A 20,103-nucleotide genomic window follows, 5' to 3' on the forward strand; every position below is an offset into this window, starting at 1 on the left:
AACAGACAAGCCAATGCTAAAAGACTTGAAGCAAGGAAAGTGAGTTGGTTTGGATCTGGATTTTCTTGAAGTAATGAAAACAGAAAGAGTGAAGACAGCATGGAGAGGAGGGTGGTAGGTACTCACGAATGGTTAAATCCATCACTTGAGAGGCCAAGCAGAAGACAGGATGCTCATACATTTCTCTCTTTTTCCCTATAAAAGAGGATTTGGGCATGCAAGAGGCTTAGGTCAGAGGTAAAGAGGTTATAGGTCATAGGTCAGAGGAAAACTTTACATTAGCTTAAAAGGAAAATAGCTGTAGAGTATTTTGGGATACACACAGGATAAAAGAAAAAAAGGAGATTTAAAATTGGAAATCTACTGGATTAACCATTCAGCATGCCCATGAGTCACAAAAGAGGTTGTGACCATGATTCTAAAGGTTTATTTTGAATTGTTTGCAAGAATATAATGATCAAAACATCATGAATAAAGGGAAATAGAATTCTATTGATTTAAGGCTCCAAGATACTAAGGATTTTAGCCTTCAGTATCTAAGGCTTTTACAGGTATTTCTTCATAAACATAGCCTCAAGCAGTGCTGTGACCGATATTTCCTCAGCTGTTACAAGTATTTATTAAATGTTTGGATATTCAAATAGAAGCTTTTTAATGTCAAAATCATATTTGTATAGAGAAATGCATCACATGGAGATAATTTATTTTTTACAAACTATTTTAGCTTGTAGTGGACTATGCTCATGAGCGAAAACCTGATGCATGCAGCTGGTGGATGTTGGGTTGTTTGAATTAACAATCCCAGCATGCTCTGAAATTGGTGTCACAACCACTTTTATAGAGACAATATAGAAAAGTGGCTGTGGCCAATCACGAATAAGGAAGGAGAGAAGCAGAGGAGAGCAGGTAGTGTGGAATGAAGTATTTCTCTGAAAAGGTAGCTGGAAAAAAAAAAGTTTGTTGCTTCAAAGTATTCCCAGACCTAAAAGTCACAGTGCGAAAAAGAGGGCAGATAATTAACACAACCAAGAAGAATTGAGGCACAAAAGGAAAGTACACACTAACTGTTCTACTTTGGAAGTGAATGCATTTTTACTTACAGATCATAAAGTTTGTTTTTGCATAGATTTATCTGAAAGAAGAGAGCAAATCTTACCAACAGGTTAGTGATATTTACACAGAGACCTAGGGAAGCCAGCATTTGGTAGAAGCATCCATCAAAACAAAAGTTGCTTTTTGATTCTGAGTCCTTCTCCGACGTCAAGTCTATTTCAACATTGCATTTTACAGAATACACCAATTAACATATCCTGTGAAGTTGAGTACTTGGATAAATTGCCTGATAATACAGTGCTTATTAAACCTTCAATCCTTCTCTATTTTTGTCACTCATTACCAAGTCAAGAGTTGATAAACATCCTTTTAGTGCCCAATTCTTAAGTGTTTCTCACTGGATGCATAACAATGAATTCATTACCACTGGTACACAATTTGCATTGTCAGACAGAAAAAACAGAAAAAGAGAGGACATATCATGTACAGAACCTAGAAAATTTGACTTATAATAACCCAGACCCTCATGTAAACAAGGGCTAGGAACAAATCAGATGGTGATTTTTTTTTCTTTCAGTAATGTCTTAGAGGCGTACAATGTGAATCTAGCTTTAGTAAAGCTTTATATTTCACACCCAACAGAAGACCAAAATCCAGAGTAAAACAATTCTTTTTGAACATACAGCTTTCAGTTACAAGCATTGTAAAGTTGTGTAGGAGTTTCAAATTGCTGTCTAGCAGCCAACAAGGTAACAATGAAATCTGATTAACATATGAAGAACTAGCTGATCATCGAGCTCCAACAAAACACAGATCCTCCAGCAAGTTTTAAAATGTCTTTTTGATGGCTACATGTGTCTCTGGTCACCAGTTATTATTCCCCTGTAATTTAAAAGGTCAATAATATCAGCTATGCTGGATTTAGAGTGACAAGAATGAAATCTGATGCAAGAATGGGATCAACTGATGACTTCCACTATTCACAAAGCAAAGGCAGTGAAACACATCCCAGAAAAAGACATTTTAAGTTGGCTACAAACAATTAAGCAGAGATAAAACATTTCTTAGCTTCTTATATTTTGATTGTTCCCTGAACTCCACTGTCTCAAGTAATTAGCAGCATTATCCTTTTCAGCTACAAACATGACATCCCATGTACTTCTCATTTTTTTTAAACAAAGACACGAGTATGAATGCTGTACGAAACGCGCAGTGCTCAGAAGAAGCTATGATTCTGTTAACCATTTCATCGCTTTTTCCTAGAAAAAGAAAGATTTCGCTAACCTCTGCTCTTAATTCTTAAAAAACAAACACCACAAATACATTTCCTAGCCAATTCCATATTCCCTTTGACTTCAGTTTTATTGTCAAGCAAATAAATAGTTAATTCATTGTTTTAAATAACTGCTAGCTATAGTTCCCACACAGAAACGTAGTAACATTTTAACACCATAAAGTAATTGCCTTACCTTCAATTTTGGCATACTCTGATAGTCTAGTATAGTTGACTAAAGCAGCTTGCTCCAAGCATTTACGGATGACTGTTTTTACCTCCTCTTGAGGGACAGGAGTAACTATGTCTTTCATCAGAACCTGGACATAAGAAAAACGGATTTGTTGTGGCACACACATCATTGATCTTTTTTTGTTTGTTCAACAAATGCATGTGTACCCAACACTAACCCAGTGTGGCTATCTTTCTCTATGTGGCTCACCTCTAGTGGCCAGCCTACATAATAAAGTTTAAAACTCTTAGTGCACTTGATCCCTTTGATCAAGCAGCAGAAACTCACACTTGTAGATCCAGAAGTCGTAGGTTCAAATCCCACTGGTGACCCGACCAAAGGTGTCACTGCAGAGTTAATTCATGTACTATTTCTGCAAGCAACTACTTTATTCAGTGACATGAAGCTTTTTAGAACTGTTATTCATTCAGACAAGTTTTCAACATTACATTTAAAGGGTCTGATTGATCACCCCATTATACCAGTTTTATGCCCGTATAATTCCATTGAATCCTCGTTCCTTAGTTTGCATCATCTTGGGATATAAAATGGTCTAACTGACTAGAGAATTAGGCCCACAATTCATAGTATTTAGAATTCTCTGTACATTGCATTACAGGGTGTAATTACAACACCAAAAATCTACTCACGCCCATGAACGAACAGATACTGTAACGTTATCTAATTCAATTTGTGTGTATATCTATGCATAAATCTAATTGCCACATAAACTCTACTGTACGATTGAATAGGAACATAGGAATTTTAACCTGCCTTTGTTATTGTGATGCTTACCCTTTCCAGTAGGGATAGAGTAGCTTTCAACGCACCTTCGGGTCGGCCAAATGGAAAGCAATACCTAGAAAAACGCCCAATTTTAAAGATGAACTCAAATGCACATGGGCAAATATACCAATAAGCTTAAGAGTGATCTGATAAGAAAGACTGGGTGGCGGGGCGAGGGCTTTGTTCTCGCTTCCCTGAATTAGGCCTCTACCCGTCAAGTGGCGCCATGTGGGCCCAAGAGACGGGCTCGAGGCCTGAAAGAGTAATTTTGATCAGGTGCCTCAGTGGGATGGTTAGGAAATCTCAGAAATATTTTCCATGATGTGCTCCACAGCCCAGAGGATATACCCTTATGCTTCAAGCACAGGGAAAACTAAATGCTGGATGACTACTAAGGGCTGGTAGATCTGCCACTTTATGAAATCTGGCTGTCAACTGGGAGGGAGAGTGGCTACATCTACCAGGAAAGGGTTACATGTCATCTCCTTGCAATAAAAGGAAAAAGGGCACTGACAAGGACAGGACCAGAAATTAGTGATCTTATCACAATCACATAGATCATAACTAATTGGTTATGCTGTCTATTTTATTTTTGAGAGTTGCAGCTAAGAGTGGTCATGGCATTGAGTTTGCATCGAGAGTTACATCATCTCTCAACTTGAGAATTGGGGTTGACCACTGTATGAAAAGGCTAGTTTGATAGGAGGCAACTCACCTCCCTGCTTTCAGGTTGGTGATATCCATTATTCCCAAAATTAAACCATCCATGAAAAAAAACCCTGCCTTTCTTTGTACTAGGAAGAGGTGGGAGTAGATAGCAGAATGCGTTAAGGAGAAGGGGATGGGAAAGAGGAAGAAATAAGATCACAGGGTCTTTAATTATTTGCTTAGAACTATTTAATTGTCAAATATGAGTCCTCTCCTTGTTGCTGTGCCTATGTGGGCAAATTGAGTTGAAATACCTTTAAAAGGTTAAGCCTTCTGTTTATCAGCTATGAACATATTCATGTCTTCTGCAGCTGCAAGTTTTGGCACCCTAATGTACCAAGTTATTTTACATTGTGCATATTACTTATGCAGAATTATACTAAGCTGCAGCCTTTGAAATCTAAAAGACATGTCTTTTATGGGATGGAGTCTTGAGGAAAGGCATCCTCTCTCGCTTTAAACCAGGGGTCTCTGCCTTTACCTAAAATGGGTGATCTGATTCTCCAGAAGCAAGCGAAGCCGCTCCTTGATTTCTTCAAAACGTTCTTTCTCTTCTACAGTTACAGTTCCTATTCCATCAGGCCTGAAGGAAAAATGCCATGAATGACTCAAACTTCACCTCATGACCCTGGTAAGTCATCTGTACGGCAAACAAGATATTGCAGTTTTTGGAAATGGATGTCATCGACTATTAGATCCAGGATATAGTGCATGTGCCATGCAAAGAAGCACTAACGGGTAAAGCAGTGTGATTGTTTAGAAAGCATATCTCAGAATAAAATAAATACTCCTTTTAAAATTACGGTATGCAGGTTTTTAAATAGTGAAATCACTATATTTTTGTTTACTGCAGAAAAACCTGGAAAAATGTAGTTCTCTCTAAAAATACACACCTATATGTGTATATATATATTCACAGATACATATATAAATACTACAATAGGAATGTTCATTAAGTAAGGACTGCCTGTAAGTCCTGTTTTGCTCAACATGTTATTCATTTCTACAGAAATAATCATATTCACATTTATCAAATTTAAAATATGGTTCACAGCATAAAAGAATAGGGATGATAAACTCACGTACAAATGGAATATAAAAATACAGCACTCATTCATGTTCATTGAATCACTTTATAACATTTTATCATGTAAACGGAAGGAGCACAAACTGAAATATATGCTCCAAGATCAATGTACATTTTGCATTTCCAAAAATAATGTCCCTTTTCAGGAATTTAAGAATTTCATAAAAACTAACACATTCCATCAAAGCAGCTCTTCAATGAATATTTGTTACACTTTTATTATTTTGTTAATGCACAGGACCGCATTATGAATAAGGCAGCCACAAGTAGCTACCTTGGGGTATTTCCCATCTTTCACAGAGCACAGTGCGCATGCAATCATCTCTTCCATTCTTCACCTGTAATGTTGATAGATAATACGGAGAGTCCCTGTGCCTGATTGTGCTTACGTTCCCTGTGCCTGATTGTGCTTACGTTCTGTTTTTACATCTTTGAACTCTGCTGATTTAAACTGACTCCTGATTTGCACCAATGTGTGAGCAGAAATCAGCATCCTCTGCATACATGCCCCCTTCTCCCCCTCCCCAGAGAAATACACGCCACAGCATAATCGCTGAATTGGGCTAGTCTAATCCATTCACCAAAGGAATCAGCAACCCAGACAATAAACATCACTAGTTTCTATTATTGACAGGCAAAGTATACAGATTTGTGTATTACCGTGTAGCCTATACCAGCACAGTCTCTCTTTAGGTAACGTAAGATGTCTTAAAATTGAACAAATGTTCTTCCTTAAAGGCCTCCTCCAGCGTTCAGCTTAAGCTGTGTAAATCCTTAGTACTAGACTAGTTTGGTTATACAAAAGGCTTGGCAAGGGATTACACAGCTTCTAACGAACCTCCTGTCAGGGGTTAATTGGTTAGCTTTATTTTCCTTTTAAAGAATCAAAAGGCCCTAAACTAAAAGAAAAATTACAATCTGTACAGTCATGTTTCACTGACCTCAGATGCAGAAACCTCTTAATATCATAAATATTAGCTCTGCTGTTAGAATACAGGTAAAAAGTTCTCTTAACAAATCCAAACAGAGATGCTAACACAATCTTAATTGATTTTCTTTTCACTATATGTAAGTGCTAAAGCTACATTAAATAACACTTATATTACTATATTAAATAACACTGGACATATTAAAAGGCCCAGATGACAGTGAATATCTTTAAATTTAATCAGTGTTTCCATAAGTTCCAGTGTTTCCTATCATTTATTTGCCAAGGTCGGCTGTAAAAATTTTATTTAGGCTGAACTATGGAATATAAAATTTTAGCTGGAAAACACATTTATTAAACAATTATGGAAGAATGGATTTGGTCTCATTAGTACCGGTACATAATTAGGTCTAGTTGTTTTGAAGAAGCAGGTAAGCTAGGTAAATCCAGTTAGACATTGATTTTAAAACACAGCTGCTGAACATTTTTAGTATATTTTAATCCAAAATTCCAGAAATAATTAGTATTCAGATTCAGATCTAGTTCATGCCATCAGTTACGCACGCCAGCACTGCTGTGTACATTGGGGAATCTAGTTTGCTTGCCAGTAGAGTGGCAGATTTTTCAAGATACTCCATGATAAATACTCTGTGTCATTGAAGTCCTCATTCGAGTTTTGGGCACACATCCGCACAGATGCACAAAACCCATATATGTCATAGAGTTTCATGGAGGTCAACTGACAACTGATGTAGCCACAAAACATTGACTGTAAAGAGCCCAAACTAAGAACAATACGCTGATGAACTGGAAAAGTTCTGAAAATTATGTTGCCATTTGTTGGGTCAATAGCCCTCAAAGCAAAAGATTTACTGAAAAGGCCACAGAAGACTCAGGAGTTTAAATGCACACTTATTTTCTAGGGCATAGAACATGTGTCAAGAGGTTTCTCTGTTAAATAATACTAGTTTTATACATTTCAGCCCCTCTTTTAATTCAAATTATTAATGTAAAATATCACTGTAAGCTGTTTAACCCAGCAAGGGACACTCTGTTCAAAGTCCCAGCACATTTTCCAGTGTCTTCAGTGGGATAGCGTCCAGAGTTGTACGTAGGGTTGATCCAAAGCCCACTTGAAGCCACTGAAATATTTCCACTGAGTTCAACGCGCTCTGAATGAGGCTTTAATTCTGTTTGATCTAGCTATTTTAGCACTTGCCAGGCAACACCAATTTCAGACACTTGCAATGCTTTGGCACAACTATCATTACAATTTGGAGCGGCAGGCTAAATGTTCAGTGCTCTGGCAGTTTTCAGTCTAAAGCACTGATACTGTTAGGAACTCTATGTGGGCACATGGCTGGGTCCAAACCTTGTTGGACTAGAGTTAATATACGTCCACAACTCATCTAAGTTAATTTATAATGCCCGAACGGTTTGCACTGAGACAAAAATGTGACTATCTAGCTACACGCAGACTATATATATATATATATATATATATATTTTCAAATATTCACCACACTTCGGTCATAATAAACAGTTAGGCCTTGCATTTTTCTTGATCTTTATCAGAAGACACAATGCCAAATTCACCCATTTTAATACAATTAAAAAGTTACCTTATGCACCCTACGTTGTTCTACTAAACTGCATGCTAGATAAACAACAACTCACCCTTGCATATCATTCTACTACAAACTTGAGACAATCTACAGGTCAACTGTAGCCATTTTTGGAGCAGCACGGATGTCTGGAAGGGCCTGCCAACTATGAGCCATCACAACTGCAAGGACTTCCTTTCTCAAACAGCTGTGGACTATATTACATCTGACATGATGAGCATCTCTTGAATCTACCTTTCAAATTTTCGGCAAACCATTTTCTCACTGTCCTTCACAAAGTTGACATTTTCGGCAGCATGATAGGAAAGATGTCATGTCGGCTGCTTTTCAAGTTGTTGTCACAGTGGTTAGCACCAGTTCTGTCATCTTTACTCTCCTCACAATCTCCCATCTTGAGCCATGTCACAAATAATAATACGTCCAATGGGTTTGTCAAATTTCAAATACTATAACCCAGCTGCGCATCTTCGGATTTACTAGTTACGTTCCTTTTTGTTGCTCATCTCCCCAGAAGCTGAAGCATTAGGAACTCATTAATTAGTGACAAATGCAAGGGTACTGATAGAACTACATAAAAACACCGTCAAAAGCCCTGCACCTAATTTATTAACATGATAATTTCTGAAACCTAATTAAAATCAAAACATTTGTCAAATATATTTGAAAACTGAATAATTTGGAAGCATATTTATCTTTCCATTTGCTAAGCAAACTAAGGGTTATATAAGCTATCCTTTCTATAATGTCACATTCACTTCTGTGTTCTAGATAATTCCCTTGTCATAACATGCACAATTGATAGTCCTTAAAGACATTCTCAAAAGAAGGTGAAATCTCATAAATTAATTTTCTTATTCATGCTGGTATTAACTCTTTTTATTTAACAAAGGTTTCCCATCAACTTTATACTGGATGTTTAATTTATATATGGAATCACAGCTTTCTGCAGCAAACAAAATTTGCACAATACATTTTAGCTAAAACACAACTGTAGAAAACTAACACACGTATTCACAGTGGCTATGTATGGTTTATATTACGCTGGGGTAGACAGTAGTAGGTAGGGTGACCAGATGTCCCGATTTTATAGGGACAGTCCCGATTTTTGGGTCTTTTTCTTATATAGACTCCTATTACCCCCCAACCCCGTCCCGATTTTTCACATTTCCTGTCTGGTCACCCTAGTAGTAGGAGTGGTAGGAGAGAAACAGTGAAAGAAGTGCTGCACCTATATTGTATTTAAATATAATTGTGTGTACACACACACACACACACACACACACACACACACACACACACACACACACACAGTGTCTATGTCTCCTTCTTTCTATGGATTTAGATCAACATACAACATAAATGTCTCCAATTTGAATGGTAACAGATTTTCATCTGATCCTATATTGATCTTGCCAGGAAAATTAGAGGAGTCTGGTTTAAATAGTGGGGGGAGGGCAGAAATAAAAAAACACATTTTGTATAAATTTATATTTAGTAATCCCCAACAGCACATTTTCAGAGATAACTCTTTTGATTATAGCTTTATGTTATCACCTGCAGATTTGTCAGTGCTTAATATAAATATTTCACAGGAAAAGTTTTACATGCTATTCGTCAATCTATGTATAGTTTCCTATTTTTCTTCAACTTTTTATTTTTAAAGTATGAAAACAACCAAAAAAAGCAGGTTGTGAAATTAAAAAACAAACACACACATTTTCATGTCAAACTGTAAAAAGATTTTCTTTCTTTAGTTTAGACTGTTGTGCAAATCACAGGGTTAATTATAAATTATAATTAGGACCTGTGATCCTAAGGCCAATGCTTCATTCGGTAAGCCACACCTCCCCCACCATGCCCTTTTCTAATTATACCCGGAGGCCCTCAGGGCTAGTTATGCTGCTAAAACAAATATATCAAAATCATTTTTAACAAAGACTAATATATGAAGCAATAACATGCATTTGTATGCAATTATAAATCTACAGTATAGCTCCTTTGGGTTAATCTCTTTGACATTAGCCTGTCTGAAAAACGAAGAGGCTTATAAATAAAAAAAAAAAAAATCTCTTCCACCTTTTATGCTTAACTACTTTAAGCTTTATCATTGGGGAAAATACTCCTTAGATGCAGTAACCAAACCTCTGCATGTGTTTCACACACATCAGAGATGATAAAATAAATTATGTCAAAAATTAATACAAATAATCTGATTTTAACTAACAAAAGGGAAATCTAAGATAAGGCAGATGCTATCTTCAACTTAGTCCTTTGCAGCCAGGTGCAACACATGGCTTATATTTAGCATCACAGTCTATTATGGGATTTATAGTCCAGGGCACTAATGGTACAACGGCAGCCCTACAGACAAATCCATACATCTGCAGAGTGTCCCACCAACTGCACTGGGACTCCCTTTAAAGGACTGGCCATTAAGTTTCAATTTCATCCAATACAATCCTTCTTGCTCCTGAGAATTTACATTATATCCTCAAGACTGTATAGTCCCTTTTTCTGTATTTTTTCTTAAGGGGACTTTTAACATAGATATGTGGCCCAACCTTAATCAGCCACACGGGACAATAATAAAAAGACGGCCCGATTCATTACTCTAGCTTTGGCTCTTATTTCACTTCTCTTTTCTCCTAATTTCAGTCCAGGCTTTGGTGCTTTGTGGATATGCAGAGCTGAATCAAGGCTCATTCCTTCTCAAGTGCAACATGCATCCCCAAAGAACCATGCTTGGACTGCGTGGATGCTTCCCTCTCCTATACCCATGGTAATGTATCATGTCAGCATGTAACATGACACTATTTATCTGTGGATCACTGGCACAATGCATCATCTCAGCCTGTACGACAGACTGCGTTTTGAAGACATCAATAACATGTACTTTATCAATACATACCTATTATGGCTCTGGCTAATATATGGATCCAGGAAATAATAAAGAGTCTGACATTACCTGTTGTACGGTTTTGTTAATCTGTGGCTCTCTGAGACAACATGTCCACTACGGATCTATTAATCAAAGAATAAATATAATCTCCAAAGAGAGCATACAGAGATGTAACTAATGTCTGGAGCTGGTTGAAAGTTTTTGAAATTTCTATGATGTTTTTTCATGACAAATTTGTAAAAACTGTTTCCCATTTTTCAACCAGCTCTATGAAATTTTTGTTGTATGATATAAACCAAATATTAAGGAGACATAATTGAGAATGCTCTAAAATGTAATGCAGATATTGAATTCCACAAGTTCCACAAACGACTTCAAAACGGTAATAGTTCTGGAGTCTGACAACGGTTGAAAATCTGCAAAGGCAACAGCTGGAGGGGATGCCAATTTTGATTTCATTTTGAAAGTGAATTTAATGTTTGTGAAACACAGTGACTGCGGGAAGGGCAGTGCACCAATCCACCTGTGTGCAAAAACGGGGCAAATTATAGTGAGATAATTGATCGTGTGGATGTTTGGTGATCGGACTGAGAAACTGGGCCGAACACTAGCTCATTTCACACAGAGCACTGACCAGCTGTCAGAAAATCACAACGTTCCCTCACCACCAACTTGGACCAGATTCAATATGAAGTCCAAGTGGTGATGGGCTCAACATCCACTCATCCAGTCCTTAACTTTTACATACACAAATCTGTAGTTACATTTTCAATACATAAGGACAAAAAAAGTACCGTATATACTCGTTCATAAGCTGAATTTTTTTAGTAAAAAAGGAAAGTACCAGAGAAGCGGGTCGGCTTATAAACGAACCAGCTTATGATCGAGTATATATGGTATATAAAACCACAAAAGCAGCATTTTTTTTGCCCACTCTAACCAATTTTATTTTTAAAATTGTTTTTACATGGGTCAGTTGGCAACAGCTGTGTTTGTAGTCAAGGAATAAAACCCTAAGTAGGGAAATCTTAAAAAGGGAGAGGTAGAATGGTCCAGTGGTTAAGGCACTAGCCTGAGATATGGGTTCAAGTCCCTGATTCACCAGACAATTCCTGTGTAACTTTGTGCAAATCACAAGTCTCTCTGTGCATTTCTTATCCATCTGCAGAACAGGGTTAATGGCACTTCCTTGTCTCATGGGGTGTTGTGAGGATAATTACATTAACGGACTGTGAGATGGTCAATATTACAGTAATGGGGCCCACATAAGTACCTAAAGCAAACAGATCCAAATGGGTGTGCCTTTACAAAATTCTACCAATTTGAATGATTTCTACCAGATTTCCATTAGAACTGGTAAAATCTTTCAACTTGGTGGAACTTTTTAAGGACATGCACTGATGTTGCGCCCTTAAGTATAGTGAAGAAGTATCACTAATAATTTCCTTAATTGCAGTGAACTGTAATTAGTTATGGTAACTAGGGTTAGTAGGTTTTGCACAGTCATGATTGGTATCTATATCTATGACACTCCCATATATCATGCATACAGATGTTTGCAGAAGGCAAAACTTGGGATAAAAAATTACAATTAACTCACTTTTTTATTTTTATTTTTAAAGTATGGGTAAAATTAACAGAAAAGTTCATGGATTCAACGATGGCAATAATTTATAGTGTCCCTTTGGAGTAGGTATTTCGAGCTTTCAAAGGTCTAACAACTCATCAGCTTAAAAAAAGTCGAGGTAAAGGAAAAACGGACTGCAGTAGTGTTTTGAAATATCACCCATGTTGGTTTTTGACCATTTCACATGATATGGCAATAGGGTCACAGCAAAGCTAGAGGTGTATTTTTAAAAGCAGCCGTTTTGTTCCTGTCCTGCACTGACACTGATCAGATAACAAGGCGGTATTCATGAAGCAGGACCCTGGACAGCAACTAGTTAGTTTCTTCTCTATGATGGCCTGTCATTCTGTCAGTCCTGACCTTCAGGCTGTCCTGAACATCTGAATCACATTCTCTCTGCACTTTCTCACTGACTGCAAGCTACTGTTGTCTCACTGTCTGACCTTACACAAACACAATACAAACAGACAACCCACCTCAGCTCCATCACTGTCTATTGCTAATATAGGAGATTGATAGCCACATAGAATTCTCTCTCTATTCGACCTTCATTGCTGGAGTGGCATAGTCTGACTGACAGCCAACCTCATTCCCGAGAAAGCTAAACCACCAGTTGTTTTTTTGCCCTCTAAAAGTGAATAACATCCAGTTTCTAAAGAAAGTTCAATTAATATATCCATGTTTATGACAAAAGTAATACGTTTTTGTTAGATAGCAAAGATATTGACTGTATATATTTTAATGTGTATGTTCAAATGATACTTTTTCCCAAAGAGTTTGGCGCACAAATAACGATGTTATTTATTATTATTTAGTATTTATATTACAACATTGCTCAAAGGTTCCAAGCCTAGATAGGTTCCTGTTGTTCTAAGTGCTGTACAATCACAGAGCAAGACATGGTGCCTACCCCAAAGAGCTTACAAGGTAAGGCTTTGACTCTGCAATAAGCTAAGGGTCTGTCTAGGCAGAGCAGACTGCAGGCTTAAGACCTAGGAAAGCAAGCAACAAACGAAAGGTGGGAAAAGGAGACTGTCAAAGATAGACGGGCTTTATACACACAAATACACTGGTAACTGGTGATTAGGTAGCACATAAATAAGTATCAGTTTTCCCCAGCTGTGTGTCAGTCTAGCCTGGCTCTAAAACAAATCACGCACATAGCCTGAATATTCTTTCAAAAAGGAATCACAACAAGGAATCTAAGGAACTTAGATACTCTGATTTCTGTCTGAACCATAATAATAAATTAAAGGTACAGATTTACAGATTTTTTAGGACCAGGAGGGACCACTGTGACAATCCAGCCTGACTTTCTGCATAACGCAGGCCAGAGAACCTCACCCAATAATTCCACTAATTTCTGCATCAAGCCCATAACTTCCATTTGAACTAGAGCACAGGGTTCAGAAAGACATCCTGGAGAATGTAACATGTCCCTAGGTAAGACACGCAGTCTTTGGTTTCTAAGTCAGACATATGAACCCTTGGCTGCTGTAAAGTATGATCTGAAGTCCATGGAAGTAAAATGCAAAGCTCTGATTTACTTCAGTGCATTTTCGATCAGGCCCTATATATCCTCAAAACAGAGTTAGGTCTCTGCAGTAATGCGTCCTGCGGATAGTGGAATTAGTATTAAGGCGCAGAGAACTGCCATTAATAACCTGGTAGTGACAGGCACTCTTTTTTCACTGGTAGCCTCTCTGTTTCGTTTCTGTTTAGGTCATTTTTGAAGACTCTATTTCTAATACACATTTGAAAAATCACAAACTCACTGGTTCCCCCAATTGCTGGATGTTCTTTTACTATCATATTGTTAAATCTGCCTTTTCAAAGCTTCGGAACCAGGTAAATATTGGAAATGCAAAGTGCCCAGTGTGCTCAGTGATTGAAAAGTTCTTATATATTACAGAATACAATTCTGTGCATTGGTCTCTCTCTCTTACCTTTTTGGCTCTGGATTCGGCTGCGATTTGGAATCTTTCCTTTTTTTGGACTCCTTTTTGGAATCCTTTTTTGTCTCCACTTCAGTGGCAGAGGGATTAAACATTTTGCCCCCCTCGCAGTCTGCATTTGCTTGTGACCCACCAAGTAACTCTGTCATTTGTTGACTTTGGGGAATGGTTGGGATGAGTTTAAATGCACAGGGTAAAGCCAGCAACAAAAGTGAAAGAAGCAGAAGAAAGCATGAAAAAATAAATGAAAGAAAACAAACCAAACCAAATAATAAACAGCTAAAGATACAAACTTACTAAAGAAAGTCAGAACTAAAAAGAAAACAAGAAACTAAAAACTCTGTTTCCATGACAAGATGTATAAAATTAACAGTGTATCGCATGGCAGTCTCACAATATGAAATCCAGACAATGTGTATCATAATTCTGGATGATGTTTAACGGAGAGTTTACAAAAACACATAATTATTTTGTAACACTCTGTTATTCAGTAGCATATGCAGAATAGAGTGCGACATCTCAGAGTATATAATGCAACTTGGAAAAAAACCTCAATGCAAGAAGCTGCAACAGCTACTCTAGCTGTAAATAAAACAACATAGAAAAGGAAACTTAGCACTGCTACACTTTTTGCCACAGTACATTTGAGAGAAGAAAACAAGCAAACTACGAACTTGAAATTGCTCTGCAACAACAATAAGATGTGGGGGGAAATTTTCAACAATGCTTAAGCAAGTTAGGAGCCAACTTTCAATTGGACGTAGGCTCCTATGTGCCTAAATCATGTTTGAAAATGGAACTCAGGTGCTGGCGAAAATGCTACCTGTGGTAACTTGTTGGACGTTCTAATACATTAATTAAAGTCAATGTAATACATTCTTTAAATCCATTTATGCATGTATGACAATGATACAGATTTCAGTTATGCACCCAAATATACATTAACGAGAAGTGTCTCTTGGAGTTTTCTGAGTAAAAAAGTTAAAAATGATCATTTTGGATTCTGTATGCACATTTTTATTGCTTTCATTTCAACAAGCAAAGAAACAAACAAACAAACCAATTATGCCATCGGAAGAGCTGCTGCCAAACATCCAGTATGAAAACAAGTTGGGGATTGTTGTGCATAATCCAAGGAAACCTACAAAGTCATCCCTTGCTGGCACTTAGTCGCTAGATATAAATTATTCCTTACCTGTTGCCATGAACATGTGATGCACAAAAGGCAAAGCTGTAGTGAAGCAAGGTGGGGTCAATCATAGCTCCGTTTTCTGCTCGTTCTAGTAAATCTTTGAGGTAGCAGAGATGTCTGTGACAGCCTCTGACTCCATTACGTGCACAATACTCATCTAGCACAAATACCTGGCCAGGACTGAACCAGCCCTGTTTAGAAATAAAGAGACTTGATTTTAAATAGAAGATGTTAAACACAAGAGTTATTTGATTTGGAGATGTAATGCTCTACTGTTCTTATAGACAATGCAAACCTAATGGTTGGCAAAAGACAAGGAAGTGGGCTCTATCATTCCTAACTCAAATAATACACAGGATAATTGCAATGAAAAAGCATTAGAGTAACATTTAAGATAAATGTAATTCAAAATGCTGAAAAATGTTTCAACTATTCTAGTTAATGCCAGTACTCGGTATTTATCGTTAGAAGGTTCTTTTACCTTTAAGGGCAGCCAAAGATTTGTATATCGAAACAGCACAAAATATTAACAACACTGTCATGGGGGAGATGTTGTATTACGCTCTTCCCCTGGTAAGAGCAGATAATTATTCAGTAATGACTTTTATCTCTGTATCTGGCAAGTATAGGAATGAACCAAAGACACACAAACAAGGTTCTACGGTATCAGAACTGGAGGATTCACATTTCCCTCATTTCTGTGAGGAGCCACTCGGATTAGACTCTTTGGGGACAGCTAAAGTAGAACATGCAGCACCAGTCTGTGAAGCCATTAGCTAGAATAAGAATTTTCTCATAGAACCCTTTTAAAATGCTGCAAACCCATCAATATTTACATGGAAATGTGGGTGCTAAACAATCGGTAAGATGCAGCTCTGGAATGCATCAAACTGCAAAATCTTTCCTCTTTTAATTGAAAAGTTCCTGCAGCGGGCGGGAGAGTGGTTGAGGCAGTGCACTGCCCCTATAGGCAACTTCTTTGCCACCCCATCTGCTACCCCAAATGCTACATCTTAGAAACAACGCTGCTGTGAAAGATTAAAATATATTTTCTACCACTCAGATGACACCAAATCTTTTCTAGATGCCAAAATAGCTGCTTGGAAAAGAGTTGAAAGAAATATCAATTAAGAGCTCAGTCAAAAGACATAGAAAGGGATTTGCTCATCCTTGTTGGGCCAACTCCAAAACAGATTGAAAAAAGCACTGAAATAATGAGGGGGAAAATCATGGATATAGGAAATAGATACAGTTCATTTTATTACTGGGATCACCAGAAAATTAAGCTACAGAATAATGCAAAAGAGATGTCTGTAGAAGTCCATTGTTTCAATTGGTCTTTACTGGTCCTTGCGCCCAGGGTGAAAGTCAATTTCCTTGTCTTTCTCTGTTTCCCTTTGTTACATGTGTTGATCTTTTATCCTCCTCCTCTCCTTCCCCTACCCCCCCCTCCCGCCCCCCGCAAAACTGAGGACTTTGTAGAAGAGGGAACCAGAAGAGAGTGTAAGAATTAACTTGAAAGATAGATCTGTGGCTTCTGAGGCATTGTCACAGGACGACTGGGGTCAGCCCCACCTGTGGCACACTTAGCTCACCTCCCCAGGTAGAGAAAATGAGCAAAGACACATGACAGGCAGGTCAGGAGGTAAATCAGGTGAAGATTAGACAGAATCCCGCAGGAGTGCCAGAGAGAGGAGGGAGACTCCAGGTAGGAAGTGCTGAGAGTCACTGCTCAAGAGAGAGCAGGGAAGGTCTCAAATGAGCCCAGGAGGGGCTGAAGAGAGAAGATAGACCCTCAGGAAGGAGAGACAGCTTGAGAGTGGGCTGAAGATGTTTTGTTTTGGGCGTGGCTACCCTGGCAGGAGTGGACTTTTTCGATACTGGCCTAGCCAGATGGCCATGGCACAACCGCAAGCGAACCGGGCTGGAAGGTTGGGAGATCCTGAGGGGATCCTGAGGCAGTGGCCAGGCTCAGCAGGTGACGCTGCCACAACAGTTTAAATGACCTATGATTCATGTCGTAGCGATGCAATGAATGTCCTACAATGGATCCGATCCTTCGGGGGGGGGGGTGAGATCTAGACCCCGCTGAAGTCAGAGAGGAGACTCCAATTGAGTTCCATGGGGCCAGGATTTCACCCAGGAGGTATGGCGGGAAAAAGATGACAGGATCGGGCCCAGGGAGTTATCTAGACTTGCTTCCCTGGCTTGGAGCCTGTGGAAGCGTCGTGAACCTTTCAGGACCTGCAGCTACGGAGGCTGCTCTTTATTCCATAACCGCTGCAGCTTTGCTCCCTCTTGTAGAGCAGAGACCCAGACTCCTGGGCGGGACAGAAGGAAAGACGCTGAGCATTGTAGCTGGGGGCAGACTCTTCCACGGCAGAATGACAGAAACCCCGGAAAGAGCCTTACAGGGACTCAGTGCACAGTCCCCTAGCTGAGGACTCCAAAACCAGAGCTCAGACGGGGAGCTGAAGGGGGCCCACTTGTCCGAAAATGTCTTCTTCCCCAAATCCAAGCGGATGTGTGGCAGTCAGGAGGAGCACAAATGGGCTGTCCTTCCATCACAGCCGTAGGTTAGGGAGCAGACTCCTCCAATCTGGCAACAGGGGGGAAGAACCCTTGCAGAACTGGGAGAGGAAAAGCACTTAGTCCCAAGCAAAGCTACATTTCTTTAAAAACAGTAGGGTCCGGGGTACCGAGGCATGTGGCAGCTTTCTCCTTTGTTCCTCTTGTGGTATAGCTACAAAGCAGAGACTGCAAAGTGGTAGTATATGCGGCTCTCTGTCCAGCCCAGTGCAGGATCCAGGATTGGTAGGAAACATTACTGAAAGGCTGGTAGCTTTTTTACACGCATTCCCCCACACCCTCAGGCAGCTCTTGGCCCCCTACTGGGTTTTTGCCTTGTGCACCAGAGTGTACATGTCTGGGCCTCACACCTCAGGCCAGCCATGCAGTGTTCAAACTGTCAGAAGGTCTCCGAACTGTTCTTCGCTGCTGTGATGGGGTATAATGTGACTGAATGTATCCGCACTCTAGACCACTGAGCGTTCTAATGATACTCATCAACAACTCGAATTGCACCCAGAAGCTAATGAGAAGCCTGGACAGAAATGCTAAGGGTAGCAGGCACCACTCAGGAAATGGAAAGAGAACACTTGGCATCAGTTATTAAGACGGTGCTCAGGAATTTTCCATATGAACAGTTAACTTGTTTTCTTTTTAATGTACAATGGAGTTTCTGCAAAATTGAAACTCTCCGTGGGATTTAGATTCTGCTGAAATTTTTCTATTTTTCCATTGAGAAAACAAAAAAAATATTTAGTTTCAAATAGGTTTCACTTTAAACCCTATTGTGGTGAACTGCCTCGTGGGAGTTGAAGTTCAGGGCCCCACTGTCTCCAATGGGCTGGGATTCCTGGTAGACTGCCTCTCCCATGATGTAATACAGTCTCCATTTTGACTTAGTGTGGTGCTTTGTGGGGATTTCATGGTTGCAGGGGCATCCTGGGAAAAGTGGACCACGGAGGGAGCATGTTCCATAGGGGGAGAATGGAGGCATCTGGCTTCTGTGTAAATTTCAAGGGTACCCCTAAGTAGAAGGCAAGTGTCCAAGCTGAAGGTACCAAAGGCATGGGTACTTCTGTGAGCTCAACATTAGAGAGGAATAGCTGCAGTCTCCTGGCCAGAAGATGAAAGGCAGCTGTCCTAATTGAAAATCCAGTAGCAAGAGGACCCCATGGCCATAACCGTGTATACTCTGGTGAACGGTGGGTAGATGCACTCAATAAATGGCACGGGCAAGACTCCTGCTCCTTTTCCTTAAATGCTTCTCTCTGCCAACAAGCATCATTTCTGTCTTATCGGAGATGGGTCATAGCCAGGTTGTTTTCATACAGATACCTGCCCCAGGAGACTGTGCAATCTGGGTTCAGTGGAAAGGGGACAGAACTGAGTATTGTTCTCTATCTTTCTCACCACCTTCTCCAGCAGTGCCAGTCAACATTCGCACACACTGAATAACAGATGTGACAAGCGAAGAATTCTGTGGGACCCTGCACACTGAAGTCCTATGGGAGGAAGAGCCACTGCCCATCACCCTTCTGGAACCATTTGGAAAGGAAAGGGGGAAGCTACCGAAGAGCCATTCTTACAACATTGCCCAGACAAGTCAACAAAACTTTATGGCCAATGGCATCAAAAGCTGCTGAAGGTCAACACAGACCCTTTTTGCGAGGTAAGTCAATCTTTGAGGTAAACACAGTCTCAGTTCCACAGCCAGGTGTGAAGCCACACTGAAAGGAAGGAAAGAAACCTGTGGAATCCAAGTGTGGCCAGAAAGGGTCCATCACCACATTCCTTAAAGTGGGGAGGTTTGAGACAGGATGGTAAATGGTGAGACTACGCTGCAAAGATCCATGTGCCTTGGGGCTTATATGAGCCCCATCGCTCTAGTGGCTTCTTAAGCAAGGGCCCAAACACCTCTTTAATAATAAGAAGTGTGGCTGGCAGCTTTCCTCTTGAAGAGAGACATTAACAATCTTGTCAATAATGGCTTTGATGCTTCTCCCCCAGCTGTGAGTCTGTTTCACAAGCGACTGGTCGAAACTCTCCTAATGTTCCCAAAATCTAATTAAGTCAAACTAGTCACAAGCCAGCCAGTAAGACCTACTGGGACGGGGTTGGTCTTATTCGCAACCAGCCATGCCTGAGTAAGCAGACGCTGCATGCCGGGGTT

General features: G+C 39.5%; 1 protein-coding gene across 9 annotated transcripts in view; it reads right to left on the minus strand.

Moving 5' to 3' along the window:
- CADPS (calcium dependent secretion activator) overlaps positions 1 to 20,103 on the minus strand; it is a 357,481-nt gene that overhangs the window by 95,121 nt on the left and 242,257 nt on the right. For 6 of the 9 annotated variants that reach the window (XM_054035472.1, XM_054035467.1, XM_054035476.1 and 3 more), the window contains exons 13-16: positions 15,369 to 15,556; positions 4,534 to 4,635; positions 3,354 to 3,417; positions 2,523 to 2,646 (exon numbers count right to left, since the gene is read on the minus strand). In XM_054035472.1, the coding sequence (XP_053891447.1) occupies positions 2,523 to 2,646; positions 3,354 to 3,417; positions 4,534 to 4,635; positions 15,369 to 15,556 (478 nt within the window). Of the gene's footprint in view, positions 1 to 126; positions 196 to 2,522; positions 2,647 to 3,353; positions 3,418 to 4,533; positions 4,636 to 15,368; positions 15,557 to 20,103 lie in introns of all 9 variants that reach the window. The other 3 variants (XM_054035474.1, XM_054035469.1, XM_054035468.1) reach the window with 1 other exon arrangement.

This window comes from Malaclemys terrapin, chromosome 7, assembly GCF_027887155.1.
Source record: "Malaclemys terrapin pileata isolate rMalTer1 chromosome 7, rMalTer1.hap1, whole genome shotgun sequence".
NCBI lineage: Eukaryota > Metazoa > Chordata > Testudines > Emydidae > Malaclemys > Malaclemys terrapin.